The 20,120-nt window shown below is 37.4% G+C and overlaps 1 protein-coding gene across 2 annotated transcripts in view; it reads right to left on the bottom strand.

The window, feature by feature from the left end:
- The window catches only part of CSNK1G1 (casein kinase 1, gamma 1), a 137,197-nt gene that overhangs the window by 23,562 nt on the left and 93,515 nt on the right, over positions 1-20,120 (bottom strand). For both annotated transcript variants that reach the window (XM_004687687.2, XM_012728718.1), the window contains exons 5-10: positions 18,551-18,702; positions 17,007-17,241; positions 9,715-9,800; positions 7,481-7,565; positions 7,066-7,214; positions 6,389-6,496 (exon numbers count right to left, since the gene is read on the bottom strand). In XM_004687687.2, coding sequence (XP_004687744.1) covers positions 6,389-6,496; positions 7,066-7,214; positions 7,481-7,565; positions 9,715-9,800; positions 17,007-17,241; positions 18,551-18,702 — 815 coding nt within the window. The remainder of the gene's footprint in view (positions 1-6,388; positions 6,497-7,065; positions 7,215-7,480; positions 7,566-9,714; positions 9,801-17,006; positions 17,242-18,550; positions 18,703-20,120) is intronic.

Here is a 20,120-nt window from a genome sequence, read left to right as displayed (position 1 = left end):
CACATAGAAGTCTCTATGCAGTCATATTCCTAGAATTTGTTCAGATTTACTTTTGTCAGTTCCTTTGTACTGTTTTCCTAAATTCCACTTATGAGTGAAATCATGGGGTATTTGTCTTTGTCCTTTTAACTTATTTCATTTAGCATAAGCTCCTTCAGCTCTAGACATATGAGAAATGACAAGATTTCATCTTTTTTTTAAGCTAAGTATTCTGTTGTGTGTGTATGTATGTGTGTTGCATATACACCAAACGCCACTTCTTTAATCTACTCATCTTTTATTGAACACTGAGGTTGTTCCTATTACTTTGCTACTGTAGATAGTGCTACAATAGGAGTGCATGCTTATGTTGCTTCAAATTAGTGTTTTTGTGTTCTTGGGATAGGTATGTAGGAGTGGGATTGCTTTGTTATAAAGCAATTCTAATTTTATTTATTTTCAGGTAGATTTACTTTTAATATTTCCTAGAAATCGCCATACTGTTTTCATAAGGGCTGGATCAGTCTACATTTCCATCAATGTGTCTTCTCTACACCCTTGCCAGCACTTGGTGCTACTGGTGTTTTGACAAGGAACATTCTCACAGGAGTGAGGTGGTATTCCATTTTGATTTGATTTGTATTTCCCTGATGACAAACATTTTTTCATGTACCTACTGGCCATCTGTATGTCTTCTTTAGAGAAGTATCTGCCTACCTCTTCTGCCCATTTTTTAGCTGAGCTGTTTGTTTTCTTGTTGAGTTGTATGAGTTCTTTCTTTATCTTGGACATTAGCCCTTTGTCAGATGTATTATGTGAGACAATTTCCCCCACTTAGTAGGCATCTATTCGTTTATGACAATTTCTTTCACTGCGCAGTTAGTCTAATGTAGTCTGTCCCATTTACTTTTGTTTATAGTTCCCTTGCTGTTGGAGTTAAGTTCCCAAAGACTCCCCTGACACCAATGTTTTAGAGTACTTTGCCTCTGTATTTTATGATTTCAAGTCCTACAGCCAAGTCTTATGCCATGTGAGTATATGGTTTTAGACAGTGATCTCGTTTCCTTCTTTTGTGTATGGCTATTATTTTCTCAGCACCACTTGTTAGAGAATCGTTCTTTTGTACATTTTATACTCTTGGCCCCCTTTTGGTAAATTAACTGTCCATAAGTGTGGGTTTCTAGACTCCAAAAACACTTTTAAAGTTGACAGCTGTACAGAACATTTTGACCTCCCATGTCAACCATCCAGGTCTTCTTCATAATTAGTGTTCAAGTATAATTAACAATAATGGAGACAGAATAGTACTAAGAGGTTAGCAATAGAAACACAAGATCTCATTTTGTTCTACCACACACCCACATTAAAAAAAAAAAAAACTTTTTAAAGATAGTATGAGTAAGATAAAGAAAGAATTAGATAGGAATAATGGTAAATGAGTACCTTAAAGAAAAAAAATAACTTTTTTGGTAAATAAGCAATAAATCTGAAATGGAAAAAAAGCTGACAAGGTTATCAAAGTGTATGTTGTAACAGAATTTGAAACGTCCTTCTATTAATCTCATGAATGGAACCAATTTTCTTATACTAATAAGGGATTATTTCATGCAATTCAGTATGTATACAGTGACTTTCTGCATTCTACAGATATGATTAAATATTAGGATGTTTAAAATAATTGGCAAAAATATGGAAGGAATTATTCTCATGCCGAATACTATGTAGTCCTACAGACAAGACGATCACTTCTGTGAATCTCTAAGTAAAATCACAGGAACCACTCTAGAGGCTTCCAATTCTCTACACAAATCCTGCTCCAACCCTACTCAAAATGATGTGAGACAACTCACTCCCTTAAAGAATGATGATTTATCTAAGTAGGATTACTTCAGAATCATCAAGACCCTCTGTATGAGATGTTTTAGACCATGGTATTTATTGAAATACAAAATGCTAAAAAATGAACACAGACAGAAAAGACTGTTTAATATGTAACATAATTAAGAGCAGAAGCAAGCAGCTCTGACTAGGTGATAGAACAGAAGAAGCAAAGACGATTTTATTTTCAGCTTTGTACTTGCTTGTTTCAATGATCCCCCCCCTGGAGTCAAGGTTTCAGAAAACAAGGAGGAACAGCACCATTCTGCATAAAGCTCTATGCTGGAGAGTGACAGGGATATCATGTTCAATCTCTACACCTAAGCTCCTGCTCTGCAAATTAGTAAATTACACATAGATCAGAAAGAGACAATTTATCACTGAGCAGCCTTATCCGTCCCTTCAATGAGCAAATCCTGAACTTTGCTGAAAACAAAGCAGTATTATGTAGAATTAATTAGCTTTTGTTTTTCTAAGACTACAGAACTTCCAAAAACAAAATGATAAAAGATACCCAATTTATTATGATTATCTCTGGTCATCTTGGTTACTTGGCAATATGGCCTGATCTTCCTTTTGGAAAAGCTGTATTCACGACAAATGTCATCAAGCAAGCACATGATGGCACTAAAACAGTATTTTTCTAAAGCTGTTATATTCCCTTAGCATCTAGATATAAAGAATTCAAACCACTTTTTTACCGGGGGCCTATCTTCTTCAGAACTCAGTTATGATTTGACCCTTTTAAGTTTTATTTGTATGTGTGTGTGTTTATAAGATACTGAGATAATTTAAATATGGTTCTCCTAGAAGGATAAAGGATCAGCTTTACTGATCTGATTCAAGAGAACAGTTCATGTAGTAGAAAATTACAAAAACAAGCTCTTTAAACATAGCTGTGTTTATAAAAATAAATAAGTAATTTTTGAGGGTTCAATATTATCAAGGATAGAATACATGTCTGACATAGTTTAATAGTTCTTGATGAGAAGAGTTAATATTCTCAGAACAGAACTATTTTCCCTAACCTTTTAAAGGAAAAGTACCCTTGATTCACATAATTGCTTCACAATTGCTAAATGAAAGGGGTCAGTGGGAGAAAAAGGAAACTATCCTAATTGCTGAGCCATGGTAGTGTACATTTGTGTGGCATTTACCTGTGTAAGGGCTGTTACAGACTTAGATTTTACATTCTGAAAGAGAAGCATATTGCTGCACGCACATTCCAGTGAACACAATAGACTATGTTTAATGTGTTGAAAAAGCACAATGAATACCTATGACAGTGTGATAATTGCACTCTAATATTAGATCTCTGGATACCAGCAGGGCTTACTTCTTGATTGAATCTGATTAGAATACAAAGAAAAATTTGGCAGGCAGAAATAGGCAGAATTATTAAAGTTTTCATTATCTGGATGGTAATGCAGAGTTCTTTAGAGAGGAGCCAGAGAAACCACCAGGTGAACATCTGCTATTCATGGAACTGGGAAAGGACAAATGCCAACTGATAGAATGATGGAGAAAGCTAACCCAATTGGAATCTTTCTGAATGGCTCTAGCTTTAAGAAATATTCACTGCTCTTCACTCTGTCTCTGGTGAATCCTCTCACCGCCCCTGCACCTCTGGCCAGTAACCCAGTTCTGTATGTACAAATAAATTAATCTTTAGGAAAAAAAAAAGAAATATTCACTGTACCCAAACTTATGATTTAACCACACTCCTCTATGAGAGGAGTGTTAAGAAAATGTTATTAGTACATGCTATAAAACATTTTAAAAAAGATTTATTTTTTATTTATTTATGCATAGAATAACTGGGGTGTAGGCCAGAGGTGTGGGGTCAGGGGTGGTGAAATGATTCACCAAAAACAGACTAAGGAACAGAACAGGCAGATTTACTGAAATATGCAGCTAAGGGGAGCAACTAAGGGGAGCAGTGGGCAAGACAGGAGAGGTCTGGGGTGCCATATGTGGGTTAGCTCCTTGGCTGGGGATGGAACTCAGGGGTGAAGGTGACAGTGCTGAGACTTAACCATTACATCAACAGGGAGGCCCTTAAAATAGTTTAAAAATCAGGTCTTATATAGATGAGTTTAAATGTATCCTTTGAAAACCATACTTGGGGTCTATTACTGTACCTAAGAACCAAATAGTATTCAATTCAACATACCTGCAATCTAGGCCACCAAAGCAAAGTTCTCATCCTAATGGCAGAGGAGAATTATTACAATCAAGGAAGCTTACTTTGCAGCAAGAACATGCTGTGTTTTTTTTCCATCCCTCCCCTTCAACAGATAACTTAGCTCTATTCTGGCTGCCAAACAAGACAGAATGGTTCTTGGGGGAATGAAAATAAGTAGGAAGCAAAGTTTAAAATTTGTTTTTCATAGAAGGTAAAATAAAAGTCTGTATTTAAAAAAAAAAAAACAGGTTTCACCTACAATCGTAATTTGACAGATTAATAATTCAAACAATTATTTATCAAGTGCCTAATGCTGCAAACATTGTTTTAGGTGTTAGATATAGAGGTGAACACAACAAAAACTTCTGCCTTTATGAGACTTACGTATCTGAGAAAGATGAGGACCCAAAAAGGTAGTCTTGGGATAAAGTAAAACCTACTCTCTCCTCCTTGTCTAAGTATGGGACTAAACAGCCTGCAAATCCTCCTGTGTACCACTAACTCATGACTGATGGGCAGGTTCACCCAGAATAAGGAGGCGCTTTAGGCATTACCATCAATGTCATCTCTATGCCTTGATTTCCAAATATCTCTCTAGCTCTTTTGAGAGCCATCATCTTCCTGATAGCTATCTTCAACTCAAATATACTGACAGTATTGTATTTCAAATTGAAGACATCTAAATTTGAACTCCAAGTTTCTCCTCCAACTTTTACAACTACTTCCTACTTATTCAGGCTGAAAAATCCTAGCAACAGAATTCTTTCCTTTACGTATTTTTCCCCTACCCACCAAATTACACATGTTGCTGAGAATAATGTTTATTGGTGTGTCTACCGATACTTGTTTATGTAATTCACTATGTGTGCATGTGTGTGTGTGTGTGTGTGTGAGAACATATACATCTATATAGTATTTTTGACATATGCACTTCAACCCCTACATCTATGAGATGATGTAATTTTTCATTTAACTCAAAAAATGACTGTGAACAAAAAAGAGAGGTCCAGGTAAGGGAGAACAGACTAATTTGATAAGTGCTGATGGTTATGTGTATGTGTACATAGTATGTGTGTAGATATGTTTGTGTACATACATTTACCAAAATCCTCATTTTTCTCTTAGCAATATATGTGATACAATTTATAACAGGTAAGCTATACAAGCAACCCAGCTGCCCAAAAATAGATGACTGGATCAAGAAGATGTGGTATATTTACATAATGGACTATAACTTGGTGATCAAAAAAGAATAAACTCATGCCTTTTACAGGAAATGGATGGAGCTGAAAAGGATTATGCTCTGAAATAAGCCAGAAAAAAAGGGAAAATAACAAATGGTCTCACTGATAGGAGGACTGTAGAGGAAACAAATAAGGAATCAAGGGGAAAAAGTAACTATCATAAGTAAAAATCAAAATCGTCAGGCAACTATAGAGCAGAGACATTCTGTAGGAGAGGAAGAGGGAGAAGGACCAGGACAGTCGTGCAAAGAGCACAAGGGACTATGGTGATGGTGCACGGGTGAATTGGTGGTGGAACTTCATGGGGAAACCATACATTGTACAAAAATGAAGGACGATATAATGAATATATTAAAAAATAAAATTAAATAAATAAAGATAATTACCAGTCCAAAACAAAACAATGCATGTAACATAAAGACAAAAACATTGTCATATTTACTTCTCTGTTCCGCTTTTCTCAAATTTGTCAGATCTGTCGATTTTTTTCTTATGTATCTTTAGGCTGAGATAGGCCTCCCATTCAGATCACTAGTTCCCCAAACAATGAACACTGGAAAGATGGTTTCCTCTTCTGGAGTGACCTAAACCAATGCTGAGTCATCATTGCAGGTCCAGTGCAGATCTTAGCTAGCTCTTAGCTAACCTGGGTACAGGGACAAAGGTGGGGTAGAAGTACCAGTGCATGTCTACGTCAGCTAGAAGTCCAAATGCCCCATCCTTAACCAGCAAGGAAAAACCATCAATGGCAAGAGCACCACACTCAACTATAGGTGATACCCAAAGTGGGCAACCCTGTATATCCTCTGGGTCTGTCGGAGGCTGCCTCAAGTCCTAACTCAAAGAGTTAGGCCCTAACTGAAAGAGTCAGGTCTTTTATCAGCCAACAGGTTGTAACAGGCCCAGATTCTCTAGGTTGAATGTCTCATGCAAGGCACCTAGTCGTATCTCAGTGCTGTTACACAATCCAGAGAGATGCCCCACCACACCAGGGGCAAGCCGTTTGCCTTTAAAGTAGATTTAAACAAAAAAGCTGAAGAATTTGGGTTTTACTATTAGCCATGAAAACGGGAAATGTCTGAAACAAGAATCCCATACACACCTGATTTCTTAGAGGCTGCTGTTGTGATGGCCGATCCCTGTGTGTGTGGCTTTCTCGAGTTATTGCAGATGCACCAGAATCTACATGAACTGACCCTACTGGAGTAGGCTGGGAAAACATAACAGTCAGTCAAATGGGGAGAACAGGTCCAATTGAATGCCTCTGCAAATGATAGTATATTATAATTTTCAGCTCCCAAGAGCAGTTTCAAATCCTCCTGTCATCTCAGTTTGCATACCTGCAAAAAGACATGTAGCTCTAAAAGTTTATTCTAGAGTAGCTTATCTTTAGGGAATAAATAAATGAAAACAACTGTCCTGTCGTGGTGTTTTTTTTAATATAACTCAGGCCCTACAGAACCCTGATCAGATAAGCAAATTTGGAAGTTTCTTAATGAGCTGGGTTCCAACCCTACAGAAGTGAAACACCCTAAAAGAATATATGGGATTCTGGTATTTTAGGACATACTGGTGACAATCTTAAAAAAAAAAAAGAACTTATTCCTATTTGCTACTGCTAGTAAAAGCAAACTATGCCATCACCCTGAAAAGACAGGCAAATGTAAAGTGTATAGTCAAAGGAATTATTTTCCCAAAGATTTAAGCAAAAAATCTGGCAAATCCAAAGGGGTGGGATAGTGCTGGCCTGACATGAGGAGGTAAAAAGAGGATACTTACAATAGGCCTCCCGACCCAATCATAGGCGTAGTCAAAAGTATAGCCTTTCCTTTCAAAGAGGTCTGTGAAAAGAGTCCGTAAATACTCATAATCAGGCTTTTCAAAGAAGTCTAATCGCCTGACATATCGCAGGTAGGTTGCCATCTCCTCTGTTAAAAGAGAGGTGAAAGGTCATCTCATTAGCTGAAAGCTTCCATGGGGAAAAGCCCTGGGTCAAGCAATAAATATTTGTGCAAACTATTTGACAGCTATTTTCTGTGTGGATCAAAAGAAGTGATAAAACCTATCTTGGTCTAGGTAACAATAAAAGGAAATACAAATCAGAGGGAGGATGTTCTTATCTAGAGATGCAGGTCATGGTTGCCACCTACTTCTAAGTTTCAGTCACACTGGCTATGTCTTTTAAGCATCCTACCTGGAAAGTTTTCACAGAGAGCTTCAATGGGAGTATTCCTTTTGGTGTCACCGATCTTCTGATATCTCTCTTTCAATGTATCAGCCTGTAGAGAGTAAAGAGAAAAAACTATTTGGAAAGAGGCGGTAACTATGGGAGGTCCAAAATATTTGGGGACACAATGACTGTTTCACTCAAACTTTCCTCTATCACTAACAAATAAGAAATGTAGTAGGGATGATGTATTTATGTATATATAAACATTTGCTCTATTCTGGAAAGCTTGTAAATATATTCGGTAGTCTCAAATACCAACAAATATAATGAGATGAATAATTAGGATAATAAAAATATTAGGTAGCAATATTCTGGGACTGCAGAAGCTTAGTACTCTCTTAGTAATCCTGTGGGTCACTAGGGTTAAGTAGTGAGTTAGCCTTTCTCTTCTTAGATCAAGTCTATGAAAAGACTAAAAATATTGCTAATTCTAGTGGTGCAGATAGGTGGTTGTACTATGTATTTATTGAGAAGTTAAACTGAAAATATAACAAGATCAATGTCTTTTCACAATGTGTTTTCAGAGGGGAAAAGTTATTTTTGATACAGGCATGACTAACAGGTTTGACATATGTCAGAGGCTCAAAGCAGCCAAGTCTGGTATGCTCATGACTGTAGAGAGGGCTCCAGAACTCAGACCAACAGTGTTCTCTAGGGATTCTCATGAGGTTCTAGTATGCTGCACCCAATTTTAAGCAATAGTGTTGTAAAGCTGAAGAAATTTTACATCACAACTACCACTAAAAAAAAAATCCATGGACCATGAGAAAGTTTAAGCAGTAACACACAAAAGCACTGTCTGGCTATATGATGGGACAAATAGGAGGTGGCAATGACAGCTGTCAATAAGAACATAAATACGGCCCTCCCTGGGCCCTCCCTGGTGGAGCAGCGGGAGCACAGCACAGCACAAAGAAGCTTAAGCCTGTTTGATCCCTGACTGCCCTGGAGGAGATCCACATGGGGAGGCAGACCTCTCCTGACCGCCCTCTGCTCCCCTCAGCAGTGTACTTTGTCGATCAGCCTGTTCTGCACCCCACTCTGTCTCTGGTGAATCCTCTCACCCTCCGCATCTCTGGCCTGTACCCCAGTTCTGTACAAATAAAATAAATCTAAAAAAATTTTTTAAATAAAAAATAATAACAATTAGGTGACTTGGTGATGGGAAACCCGCGGGGATTACAATTGAGATGGAAAAAAAAATGTACAAAATGATGTAAAAATAAACTTTTGTAAAATAAAATAATAATAATAATAATAATAATTAAAAAAATAAATACAATTAGGAAAAAACCATGGAGATACAGGGAGAAAAACTAAAAAGCAAAGAAAAAATATCTTTCAAGGGGAGGGGTAGAAAGAAGCCTTACTTTTTGGAATGTCCTAGAAAGCACAGCAAAATGAATCATTCTGCCCCTCTAGAGGGAAGGAGGGGGTGGAGGAGTACCCAAAGCTACTGATTAATCTTCTTTCTATATTAACATGTTGAAATAAATTACAAGTCAAAAAATATGTCTCATATTTAACTACATAATGGGACTTAAAATGGATTAGAAGTGTACCATTTCCTAATCTAACAGCCAGAGGCACAAAATAATTTCAATACTTATAATTAAAAGTTAACTTTGACACAAATGTACTGTACTGATACCTACCTAAAGGAGGCTATTTAAATTACTTGTTTCACATGAAATAGCTATTGTCTGCACAGGCATTTATTCAATAAAACACTTGAACAGTGATGGTAGCTTGAATTTTCATTGTAGTTTAGATGGGCCCTTAGCCTACTTAGAATGAACACATATTTTCCAATTCCCCTTAGAGCCACACCCAGCCCTGCTGGCCTTGCTGTTAAAATGCATAGCAGCTGCTGTCATCAATTTGTTCCAGAAATTGCCAACACATTGGGAACACTCTCCCTGCCACACAATGGCAATGGAAGAAAAATACTGACACACAGAGAAAAGCAGCACTGCCACGGCTGGGAGGGTGAGAGAAGAGATGGAAAACCAAAACACAAGAAAGAGGATTAATAGAAGACCAAGTGAGCATTTAGAGTAGACACTAAAGTAACTAGTCCCACGTTTCATCTCTGTAGCCATCTTCCCCTTTGCGCTTCTTATACTTCAAACCAGCATCTCTTTCATTAACAACTAAGGGCTGAAACAAAGCCCCCCACTGAGCACTTTTAAGGATACCTTGAGTCCTTGCCAGGGTAGACTGCCTCGAAGAAAATACATGAACATATGGCCTAGGGCTTCCAAATCATCCCTCCGGCTTTGCTCTAAAAGGGAAGACAGATCACACATTATGTTTGCAGTTATTAAAACAGAGAGGGGTTCAAAACCAAGTAATCCCTTCAGAAAATTTTGCTCTGGAAAGGTTCTGCTTACTAATTCTTGTATATCAAAACCAGGGTAGTGGTAGTGTTTTAGATAAAAATAAAGAACAATGCCTATTTCCTTTGCTTAGGTCTGCCACTAGCAATAAGTATCAAGTGAAAAGAGCAACTAAACAGTAAGTAATCACCTCCACTCACTGCTGCCTCCCTGAAAGTAAGATAACTTAAATGAAATGTTATTTCCAGTGTTTGGGCTACCATTATTCTTTGGTTACCATTAGGAAAAGTGAGCAGCAGATTAAACAGCTGATTAAAACAATCCATCATAGCTAAACCTGCAAAGACCCAAGCTGCAGAATGCCTAGCATTTTGTAATCAGAAAATTGAACACTTAAAGGTTAGTTTTATATAAGCAAACACCAATGCATACTTTCTTGGTTTCATTCCATTTGTACCATGTTCCACGGCTACCTAAAGAAAAAAGTTTAATTTATTATTAAGGTGCTATATATAGGCACATTAGCAGGATGCTTGCATTCTGGGAGTTTATTGGGTAAAACAAGTTGATGGTTTTTTCCTTCTTTTAATTGGGAAGACGAAAACGGTTAAGAATTGCAATTAGTGGGGAATGGGATCAAAAATGGGGGGTTGGGGAGGGAAGTGCACAGGACTATGGTGATGGCACACGGGTGACTCGGTGATGGGAAACCCATGGGGATTACAATTGAGATGAAAAAATAAAAAAATGTACAAAATGATGTAAAAATAAACTGTTATAAAAAAAAGAATTGCAATTAATGAAAACTGTTAATGCATATCAGAAAACATCCCATATATTCTTTGGTTGTCAGATGAGTACATACCTCCAATTCTTTTTTTTTTTATAAATATAATAGCTTATTTTTACATTATTTTGTACATTTTTTTTTTTAAGATTTTTTTATTTGTACATACAGAACTGGGGTACAGGCCAGAGGCTCAGGGGTGGTGAGAGGCTTCACCAGAGACAGAGCGGGGAACAGAACAGGCAGATTGACGAAGTACACTGCTGAGGGGAGCAGCGGGTGGGTCAGGAGAGGTCTGCCACACCATGTGGTCACCTCCGGGGCAGGCGGGAATCGAACTCATGCGGAAGTGGCTTTAGCGTCTCAGTGCAGTGCTTTAACCCGCTGTGCCACCAGCGAGGGCCCATTTTGTACATTTTTTAAATCTCAATTTTAATCCTTGTGGGTTTCCCATCACCAAGTCACCCGTGTGATATCACCATAGTCCCGTGCACTTCCCTCCCCGCCACCCCTCCCACTTGATCTCATTCCTCACTCCACCCCCACAAAATGTCTCTGGTATATGACTGTTCATTATTCTTATTATTTTCTCGCCTGGTCCATTATACTCCCACTATGAGTGAAACCATCCGGTAATTTTCTTTTTCTTTCTGGCTTATCTCACTAAGCATGATCTTTTCCAGCTCCATCCAAGTTGCTGCAAAAGACATGTGTTTCTTTTTTTTGGTTGCTGAGTAATATTCCATTGTATATATGTAGCACATCTTTTTAATCCAGTCAACATGCCTCTAATTCTAACTTGCCAGTGATGGTTCACCTCAGACACTTTACTTTTGAAAAAGCCCTAAACTTGAATCTGAAAAATAAACACATGAAGTGTCTTTACAGAAGAGAGATCAAGCAGTTATCTTAAACTTGACTACACTTTTTTGTGTGTGCAAAAAATAAAACCTAAGAAAATCAAAGGCTCAGGAACTGCCATTCAACTAACTCAAAATACAAAAAAGCACAAGTTTAACTATTGCCTCCAATTATGAGAAATATGCATGAAAAAAATGATTATTACTCTACAGAGTAGATGAAGAAATAAAAAACAACTTTCTGAATTGCAGTTTGAATGACTTTTTTTAAAGGTCATTATGAACAGGAAGGAAGGCACCCTGACAAGAGTATAAGTGATACAGAACAGAGAGATGTACATTAATTGTAATAAAGCTTATAAGAACGAAATAAAATAGCAAGATCCTAAGAAGCTTTTTTTAAATAGCGTTTGCTAGAAGCTTGCAATAAATGTCACATATACTTGAAAATAAAAGCCATTAGGCAACAATTTAAGAGAACCTAAGGCAGGGTAACCTGAGGTCTCCCGAAAATCACGGCATAAAGAGAAAACACAGCCAGTAGTTTGTCACACTGGATCACATCTACTCATTACCTCTCCATTTTTATATCCACTTCCTGTAACAAGAGGTTCCTTGGTAATAAAAAATTTTGGACAAATGGTTGCACTTTAGTTAGCTGTGCACTAGAGGGCGAAATTCTCCATCTTTTCAATGCTGATCAGGCTTACAGGAAAAAGCCCAATTTCTCAATATCAATAAGAACTAATTCTCTTCAGAGTAAAGCTCCACCATAAAGTGAGGTCATAAAAAAATGAAAAAAAAAAAAAAACCATTTATATCCAATGGAATAAATAACTTTGCAAAAGCTAGGTGCCATGAAAAACAGCTGTGAACTACAGAATAACAGGAGAAACCATAATTCCTGAGGTCTTGGTTCTTCTTTTCATTATCCATGTGAAATTAAGCATTGTCAAGTCCCCTATTTTGGGCCTTAGTTTCCCAATGTGAAAATAAAGTAGTTGACTTAGATAATCTGGAAAAGTCATTTTACACCTCTAAAGTATTGAAATAATCTATGGTAATTTAAGTCATTAGGTCCTTTCAAGAAAAAAGTAAGAATGAAATCCAGAACCATGTTTTATTTCCGTATTTCTTGGAACATGCCACACTTGCTCAGATCATATTTCCACATACCCTCGTTTTTTCATGTAGGATTATTTTTACTTGAAAAGGGGAAATGTGGCCCTCCCTGGTGGTGCAACGGGTTAAAGCACAGCACTACGAAGCTAGCTGCAACTGCTTCAGCATGAGTTCTATCCCTGGCCAGAGAAGTGATCCACATGGCAGAAGTTGGCAGACCTCCCGTGTCTCGCCCGCTGCTTCCCTCAGCAGTTACTTTGTCAGTCAGCCTGTTCTGCTCCCCACTCTGTCTCTGGTAAATCCTTTCACCACCCCTGTACCTCTGGCCTGCACCCCAGTTATGTATGCATAAATATGTAAATCTTTTAAAAATAAATAAATAAAAGGAGAAATGCTTCCACACCAGTGATGCTAGAAAAACACAAATTATTCAATACCACAAGGTTTACTTTCAACCAACCAGAGAGATGGTTTACATGAAGCACATTCTTGATTTTATCATTTTCAAAAGATTTATTTATTTATGCGTACAAGAGCTGAGGTACAGGCCAGAGGTGTATGTGTCTGGGGAGGCCGTGAGAGGATTCACCAGAGACAGAGTTGGGTGTAGAACAGGAGGAACTGATTGATATACACACTGTTGAGCAGAAGGTGACACAGGAGAGGTCTGTTGCACCATGTGGATTAGTTCCCTGCTTAGGGATATCACTAATGCTGTACTGGCTGCAGATAGTTTCATAGTGCTGAGTCTTAACCCCTTACACCACCAGGGAGGCCCCATTCTTTCAGGATAAATATATTTTGTTGAAGGAAAGGGGCAAAGTGACCCAGTGTTCTCATCCTAACATTGGCTGTTAGCGTTGAGTGTATATATAGTAAATAATACAAAATGGGCTGTCATAATCAGAGCTTCATCAATGGGAAGGTGGCTGATGTGGTAATGACAGGTTTAGGAGGCATTGTCATCCCCTGTTCTCCTCCCTCACAAAATTAACAGGTAATTCTCTCCAAATCATTTGAAGATAAACTTCTCAGTCTTTTTCTTCACTTCAATGTAAAATTTGCTACACATTTTGAAACTCAACAGGATTAGAATTTCCATGGAAATCTCATGGAAATCTCACTGAGTCCCAGGCCAGAATTTAAAGAGCATATGACAGCCACTTATTCACTATGGAATATGTGAAATGACAAAATAAGGTGGTACACTGAGACCAGATCTGAAAAACTCCAGAACTCAGAAGTCCAAGTCTGGAGACAATCTCAAAGTTCTAGCAAGAAAGACTATATGCCAAAAGATAACATAATCCAGTATGAGGACAGAGATGTTTAAAATGTTTTGCTCAGTGAAGTAAGTCAGAAAGAAAAAGAAAAATATCAGATGGTTTCACTTACAGAAGGAATATTGGGAAACCAAATAAGGGGTCTAGGAAAAAAAAATTTTAAAATACAACAAAACAAAACAAAAATAATCAGATAGCTATAAATCAGAGACATTCTGCAGGGGGTGGGGGAGAGAAAGAATGCAAAACTCGGGTAGGAAGAGATACCACCTCACACCAGTGAGAATGGCCCATATCAAAAAAAAACAAACAACAACAAATGTTGGCAAGGATGCAGTGATGATGGCTGGTGGGAATGCAAACTGGTACAACCACTATGGAAAGCTGTATGGAGATTCCTCAGACTTACTACTTAAAATTGAGCTACCATACAACCCAGCAATTCCACTCCTAGGGATCTACCCAAAGGACATAAAAACTAATTAAAAAAGATACATGCATCCCTATGTTTACTGCAGCACTACTTACAATAGGTAGATCCTGGAAACAACCCAAATGCCCAAAACTTAAATGACTGGATCAAGAAGATGTGGTGTGTGTGTGTGTGTGTGTGTGTGTATGTGTAATGGAATACTATTCAGCAATCAAAAAAGATAAGCCCATGTCATTTGCAGCAACATGGATGGAGCTGGAGTTATGCTCAGTGAAATAAGTCAGAAGGAAAAAGAAAAATATCAAATGGTTTCACTTATAGAAGGAATTTAAGAGAACCAAATAAGATGGGGGTGGGGGGAAAGTGTATTATTACAATACAAAGCAAAACAAAATAATATAAAAACAAAAAGACAATTATCAACCAGAGAAGCCTACAAGGAAGGGGAACAGAGAGGGATCAGGAGGAGAGTGGAATGTGGGGGGCTATGGTGATGATGGGGGGGAGTAAATATTGTTATAAAATGAACAATAATGTAAACAGATATATAAAAAATAAATTAAAAAAAAACCATGGGCAGGTAGAGCAGAAGGGACTAAGGTAATGCTGCAATAGATGAACTGGTGGTAGAAATTCTATAGAGATGACACCTGAGGTAAAATATATACAAATGTATATAAATAAAGAAATGATTAAAAATAAATAAACATTTCTGACTAGGACAGAACACACACACACAGAAGTATTTGATTTGTATGTGAAACTAAAATTAAAAATAAATATTATTTGCATCTATTTAAAAAATTTTTGTTGAATAAAAAATTACTATTATAGAATCTGTTATCAAGGACTACGATGAATACTTTATATATATCAGCTCATAAAATCCTTTTATCTCATAAGAATGCTTACCAATCATACCCATTTGATAGATGAGACAGTAGGCCAAGGGGGAAATATTGCACTGAAATCACATCCTTTTTCTTAACCACTACACTGTATCTTATACAAACATAACATAGATTCCCATTCCTTGTCTGTTTCTGCCTTTCTTAACAATAAAATCAGAACATGAGTTGCTGAGCCCTGGCAGCAGGCACTGGAACAACTTCCAGAGTTTATTATCTAAACCAAACAATCATCATTTTACTAGTTATGGCACAATCTATCTCCTTGTGAAAAGGAAACTGACAGGAATATTGAACACAATGTAAGGGAGCTTATTACATATATTACCCACTTCATCCTCAAAATATCCTTGTGAAGTATTCTTGTTTTAAAGATAAATTTGTCCAAAGTGATAATGTGTGGCAGAGGATGTTCTAGTCTAATTTTAAAGTGCTACATTTACTTAATGAGGACTCCATGTAATTGCTAAAAACCCTGACAGTATTAATGTCATTTTTACTCTTCACTAGTACTAGAATTCTCATTTAAATACCTGCACAGTCTACTCAATGAGGCCACTGTTTAGATAGCTGTGTTAGTCTTTAAAAGACCTGTTAGTGCATAAAATTTCATTAATATGACTGTCCAAGATTCCCAACTGAGTGTTCTCCCTGAGCCTCCTGTCTAAGATTTCAACAGCCCTCACAAAAATACCATCATTAAGGAACACTCCATGGAAACAACGATGTTCACATTTCAAAATTTGCTGAAAATAAAGGCTATTTAACAGTGGAGAACCTGAGAGTAGTCATGGAAAAGAAGCTCCATAGGCTTCTGGAAAATCATAAAGGCCCTCTGGCTGTGGACAAAATAACATGGGTGTCCAGAGATGCTTTTCACCGATTGTTGGGCTGATACCGCCTGCAATGACTATTTGTAGTTAAGTCCTCTGTCTTGATAAGAGTTTTTAATCAATATATGTAAAAGGTGTCTATTCTGAACAGAATGCAAGACTCATGGAAAAGTAAATATTCTCAGTGAGTAAGACAGATGTTGTGTCTTCAAGAATTACTCACTGAATTATACACAGTGAACAGCAGCCAAGACCACATCTTAGTGAAATAATTCTACCACAGAGCAGGTAACAATCCTTTCAGTACTGACTTTTTTTGGATGGTATCTATGTAAATGCCAAACTCATTACCAAATTTACTAGAATGCTATTGCCTTAATACAAAAATCAAGTACACACACACTGCAGAAAAACTAAGTTTCTGGAAGCAAAATGTAAAGAATTAAAAATCTGTATGTTGTCGGTCTCTCCCTGATGGTGCAATGGGTTAAAGCACTGCATTATGAAGCTCTCCAAAGCCACTGCAGCAAGAGTTTGATCCCTGGCCAGCGAGCTGACTGACCCACATGGCATGGCAGACTGCTCCTGACCTGCCCGCTGCTCCCCACAGCAGTGTACTTTGTCAATCTGCCCGTTCTGCTTCCTGCTCCGTCTCTGGGGAATCCTCTCACCTGCCACACTTTGGTCTGTACCCCAGTTCTATAAGTAAATAAGTAAATAAATCTTTAAAAAAAAAAATCTATACATAGTCAATAGGATGCTAAGGAAAGTCATTAACTTAACATCTTCACTTCTCAAATATAAAAATCACTTACCTTGTAAAGCAATAAGAATCAAAGTTGTAATGGACAATGGGAACAAAAAAGTTATTGAAATAGATTTGTTTTAACAACCTACACCCTTTGTGAGCAGAAAATAAACACACCTTTGCCAAGATGAGTGTTGATAGACATATATCTTGCAGTTCCAGTTAAACTTTTATGCTCCCTATATGGTATGTGTTTTTTGGTTTCAGGGTCAATATATTCCTTGGCCAGTCCAAAGTCTATAATGTGTATCACATGTTCTTTCTTATTGCCTTGTCTGCCAATCAGGAAGTTCTCTGGCTTGACATCTCGGTAGATAAGATTCTTTGAGTGCACATACTCCATTCGAGAAAGCTAAAAGAGAAAAAAAAGGAAATATTCTAAGGAAATATACTGGAAAATAAGACACTTTCTTAAATTAGCCCAGTGTCTTAATTACTGACATAAAAAAATAAAACTAATTAAGAGTCACTTTACTCTTGTAAACCAGAAAATATTTGTGATACAAGTACATATGTAACATTAAGATAAAAGAAAGCTGGATGGGACAGTTCTGTTAAAAAGCTAGTTTACTTCATAATGTCACAATGTACAAATAAACACATTTAGTTGCTTTTAAATGCCTTTAGAAGGTAACCATTTGAGAGGCAAGAAACATTCCCAGATAGGATATCAGAAGGTGTTGTCAGCCTTGGCAGACAGGTGCCACCTTCAACTCTGACAGGCCTTCTCAGAGTCCACCTCTCTCTGTTGCATAAATAAGGGAAGAGAGATCCAAAGAAGCGAAGATTGGACTAATATCATGCAGCTAGTTAGTAGCAGAGGTAGAAGTTTTTATGCTTAAGAAAATATAGCACCAAATAATAATCATAAAATTATTTCAAATTTCATTAAGCTCATTTTTATTTACAAAGTTGATCTATTTAGTATAGAAAGAAAAGCTCAGACATTTGAATTTTGGACTGAAAGGTCAAGGTCAATTTTTTAACCTTTTCAAGTCTTCACTAGACAGTAAGGACAACCATTATAATTTCAAATCAATTAAGATGCCACTACATCCTGCCTCTGAGAGGCTGACAAACTTCTCAAAGGACTGTCTTCACTACTCTTTGAGCTGGCAATGGTGTGTAATTTGATAGTACCTAAGAGAATAGCTTTTTTAGCTGTGTCAGTCTCTGATAAGAACTGGAAGCCAGAGAACTAAGGTATGTTTTTGGTCACACAATTTGGGAATCTGAGTGTTGAGGTAATGGGTGTGGTCACCACCATCTTTTCTTGGATGTAAGAATGAGGGAAGAGTGAGGATGAAATCTTACAGCCAAGTGCTTAAATCTTACAAATAAAACATCAAAAAATACTTGCATTTGTATAATTTCACCTAATCATCATCTTTCTCCCTAATCTAAATTATATGTATGTTTCCACTTCAGTTGAGGAGAGGGTATTGCTTGAAGGTACACATTTTTAAGTAGAGCAAACAGCAGATGCAGTGTGACTTCTCTATAAATCACCCTTTTTGTTCCAGTCAGCTTCCTAGAATGCCATCAAGTCTGTAAATATGAATTTACTAGGTGTCATTACAGCCGGTAAATTGCCAATAAGTACACAGGAACATCCCTGGTGGACCCATCTATCCTTGTTCATAATGGTGATATCAACTTACCAACTGGATGGCTATCATTAACACAGTCTTCAAAGTAAAAGTTCGGTCACAAAGGTCAAACAAGTCCTCCAAGCTAGGACCTAGGAGTTCCAGCACCATGGCATTGTATTTCCCACATGGTCCAAAGTAATATACCTGTGGGAGACCTTCACCTGAAAGCAGAGGAAATGGGATACAGAATTGGTGACACAAAAAACAAAATATGAGACAGCTGTACCAGCACTAAAATAATTTAAAAAGTACAACTTATGAGATTACTACTTTCTTTCATAATCCCTACTAAAGAACTTAAATTGAATTCTACAGTTTCAAAGGGAATGAATAATGGGTGGGAAAGGCTAAATCATTGCTGTATTCGAATAAGCAGCTAATGTCAAAGTGCCATATGTACTTCCATTGTTATGTAAGACAGAGAAGACTCCTTATCTGTTGGTGGATCAAAGTAACTATTCTCCCCCAAGGATGCTCAAAAGTATACTATCATAAAAGGTTCAAAGGATGGGCTCACTGAGGTCAAAGGCAAGGCTGTACCACTTGCTGCATTAGCTAGTTTCGTTAGCATGCCCTCTGTTTACTGCCACATGAGCTGTTTGCAACTGCTGCCCAAGGGAAACAGACTGAAGGGATCAAGTCAAAGGTTGCAACCTGGCCCTTCTCGTGAGGAGCCTGCTTTCTATCAGCTACAGGGTTTGATTACTGATACATAATTATGAAAGGAAAAATAAAGGGAGGGGTAATCACAAGGTTGGATTTTCCCTAGATCTGAAATTCACAGCTTTAAGAAGCCAAAATGTACGGTTTCTTACCTAAGTGATAATTTACAAATGAATTCCCTCAGTGTATTGTAAATATTAAGCACTCAGTAAATATACATTAAATGGCACCACATTAACAGTAGATAAGAATGAGACCACAGAATATTTTAAAAATCTGGTCTCCAGGAGCAGAAACACTTCTACTTTATGTATTTATGTATACCATGGTCTACAGTTGTATATGCCACAAACTGCTGCTAGCTACTGCTTCCAAATATTTTAGACATCAAAATTCACTCCATCTTCCCATTTTCTTTTCATGTACAGGTAAGATAAAGAGAAGGTAATGCTATATGCGATTATCATACAAAATTTCCCAAACTTTGTATGCTGAAAACCAAATGCCCCGGTGATGATATAAGGAGTGGGGCTTAGGGTGTCAATTAGGTCATCAGGGTAGAGCCTATAAGGATTAGTGTCCTTTAGAAGAGAGTTTGTAATTTTCTGTAGTCCCCTTCACTGTGTGAGGACATAGCAGGAAGTCAGCAGCCTGCAATCCAGGAGAGGGCCTTCATGGAAGTGAACCATAGTGACACCTCAGACTTCCAGTTTCTGGAGCTGAGAGAAATAAATTTGTGTTGTTTATAAGTTACCCAATCTGTGATATTTTGTTACGGCAGTCCAATTAGAATAATAATAATTAAAAAAATCTAGTACTCTAACAGCGTGCCCATTTGTACCTCTAGGGTACGAATCTCTAGAATTGGTGGTGCATTGTTATAACATATGTTTAACTATTTCATGGGCTGCATCAG

This window comes from Condylura cristata, unplaced genomic scaffold, assembly GCF_000260355.1.
Source record: "Condylura cristata isolate star-nosed mole 26May11 unplaced genomic scaffold, ConCri1.0 scaffold00023, whole genome shotgun sequence".
NCBI lineage: Eukaryota > Metazoa > Chordata > Mammalia > Eulipotyphla > Talpidae > Condylura > Condylura cristata.
Note: the sequence above shows the minus strand (reverse complement) of the source record. Positions and strands in the feature narration are given on the sequence as shown.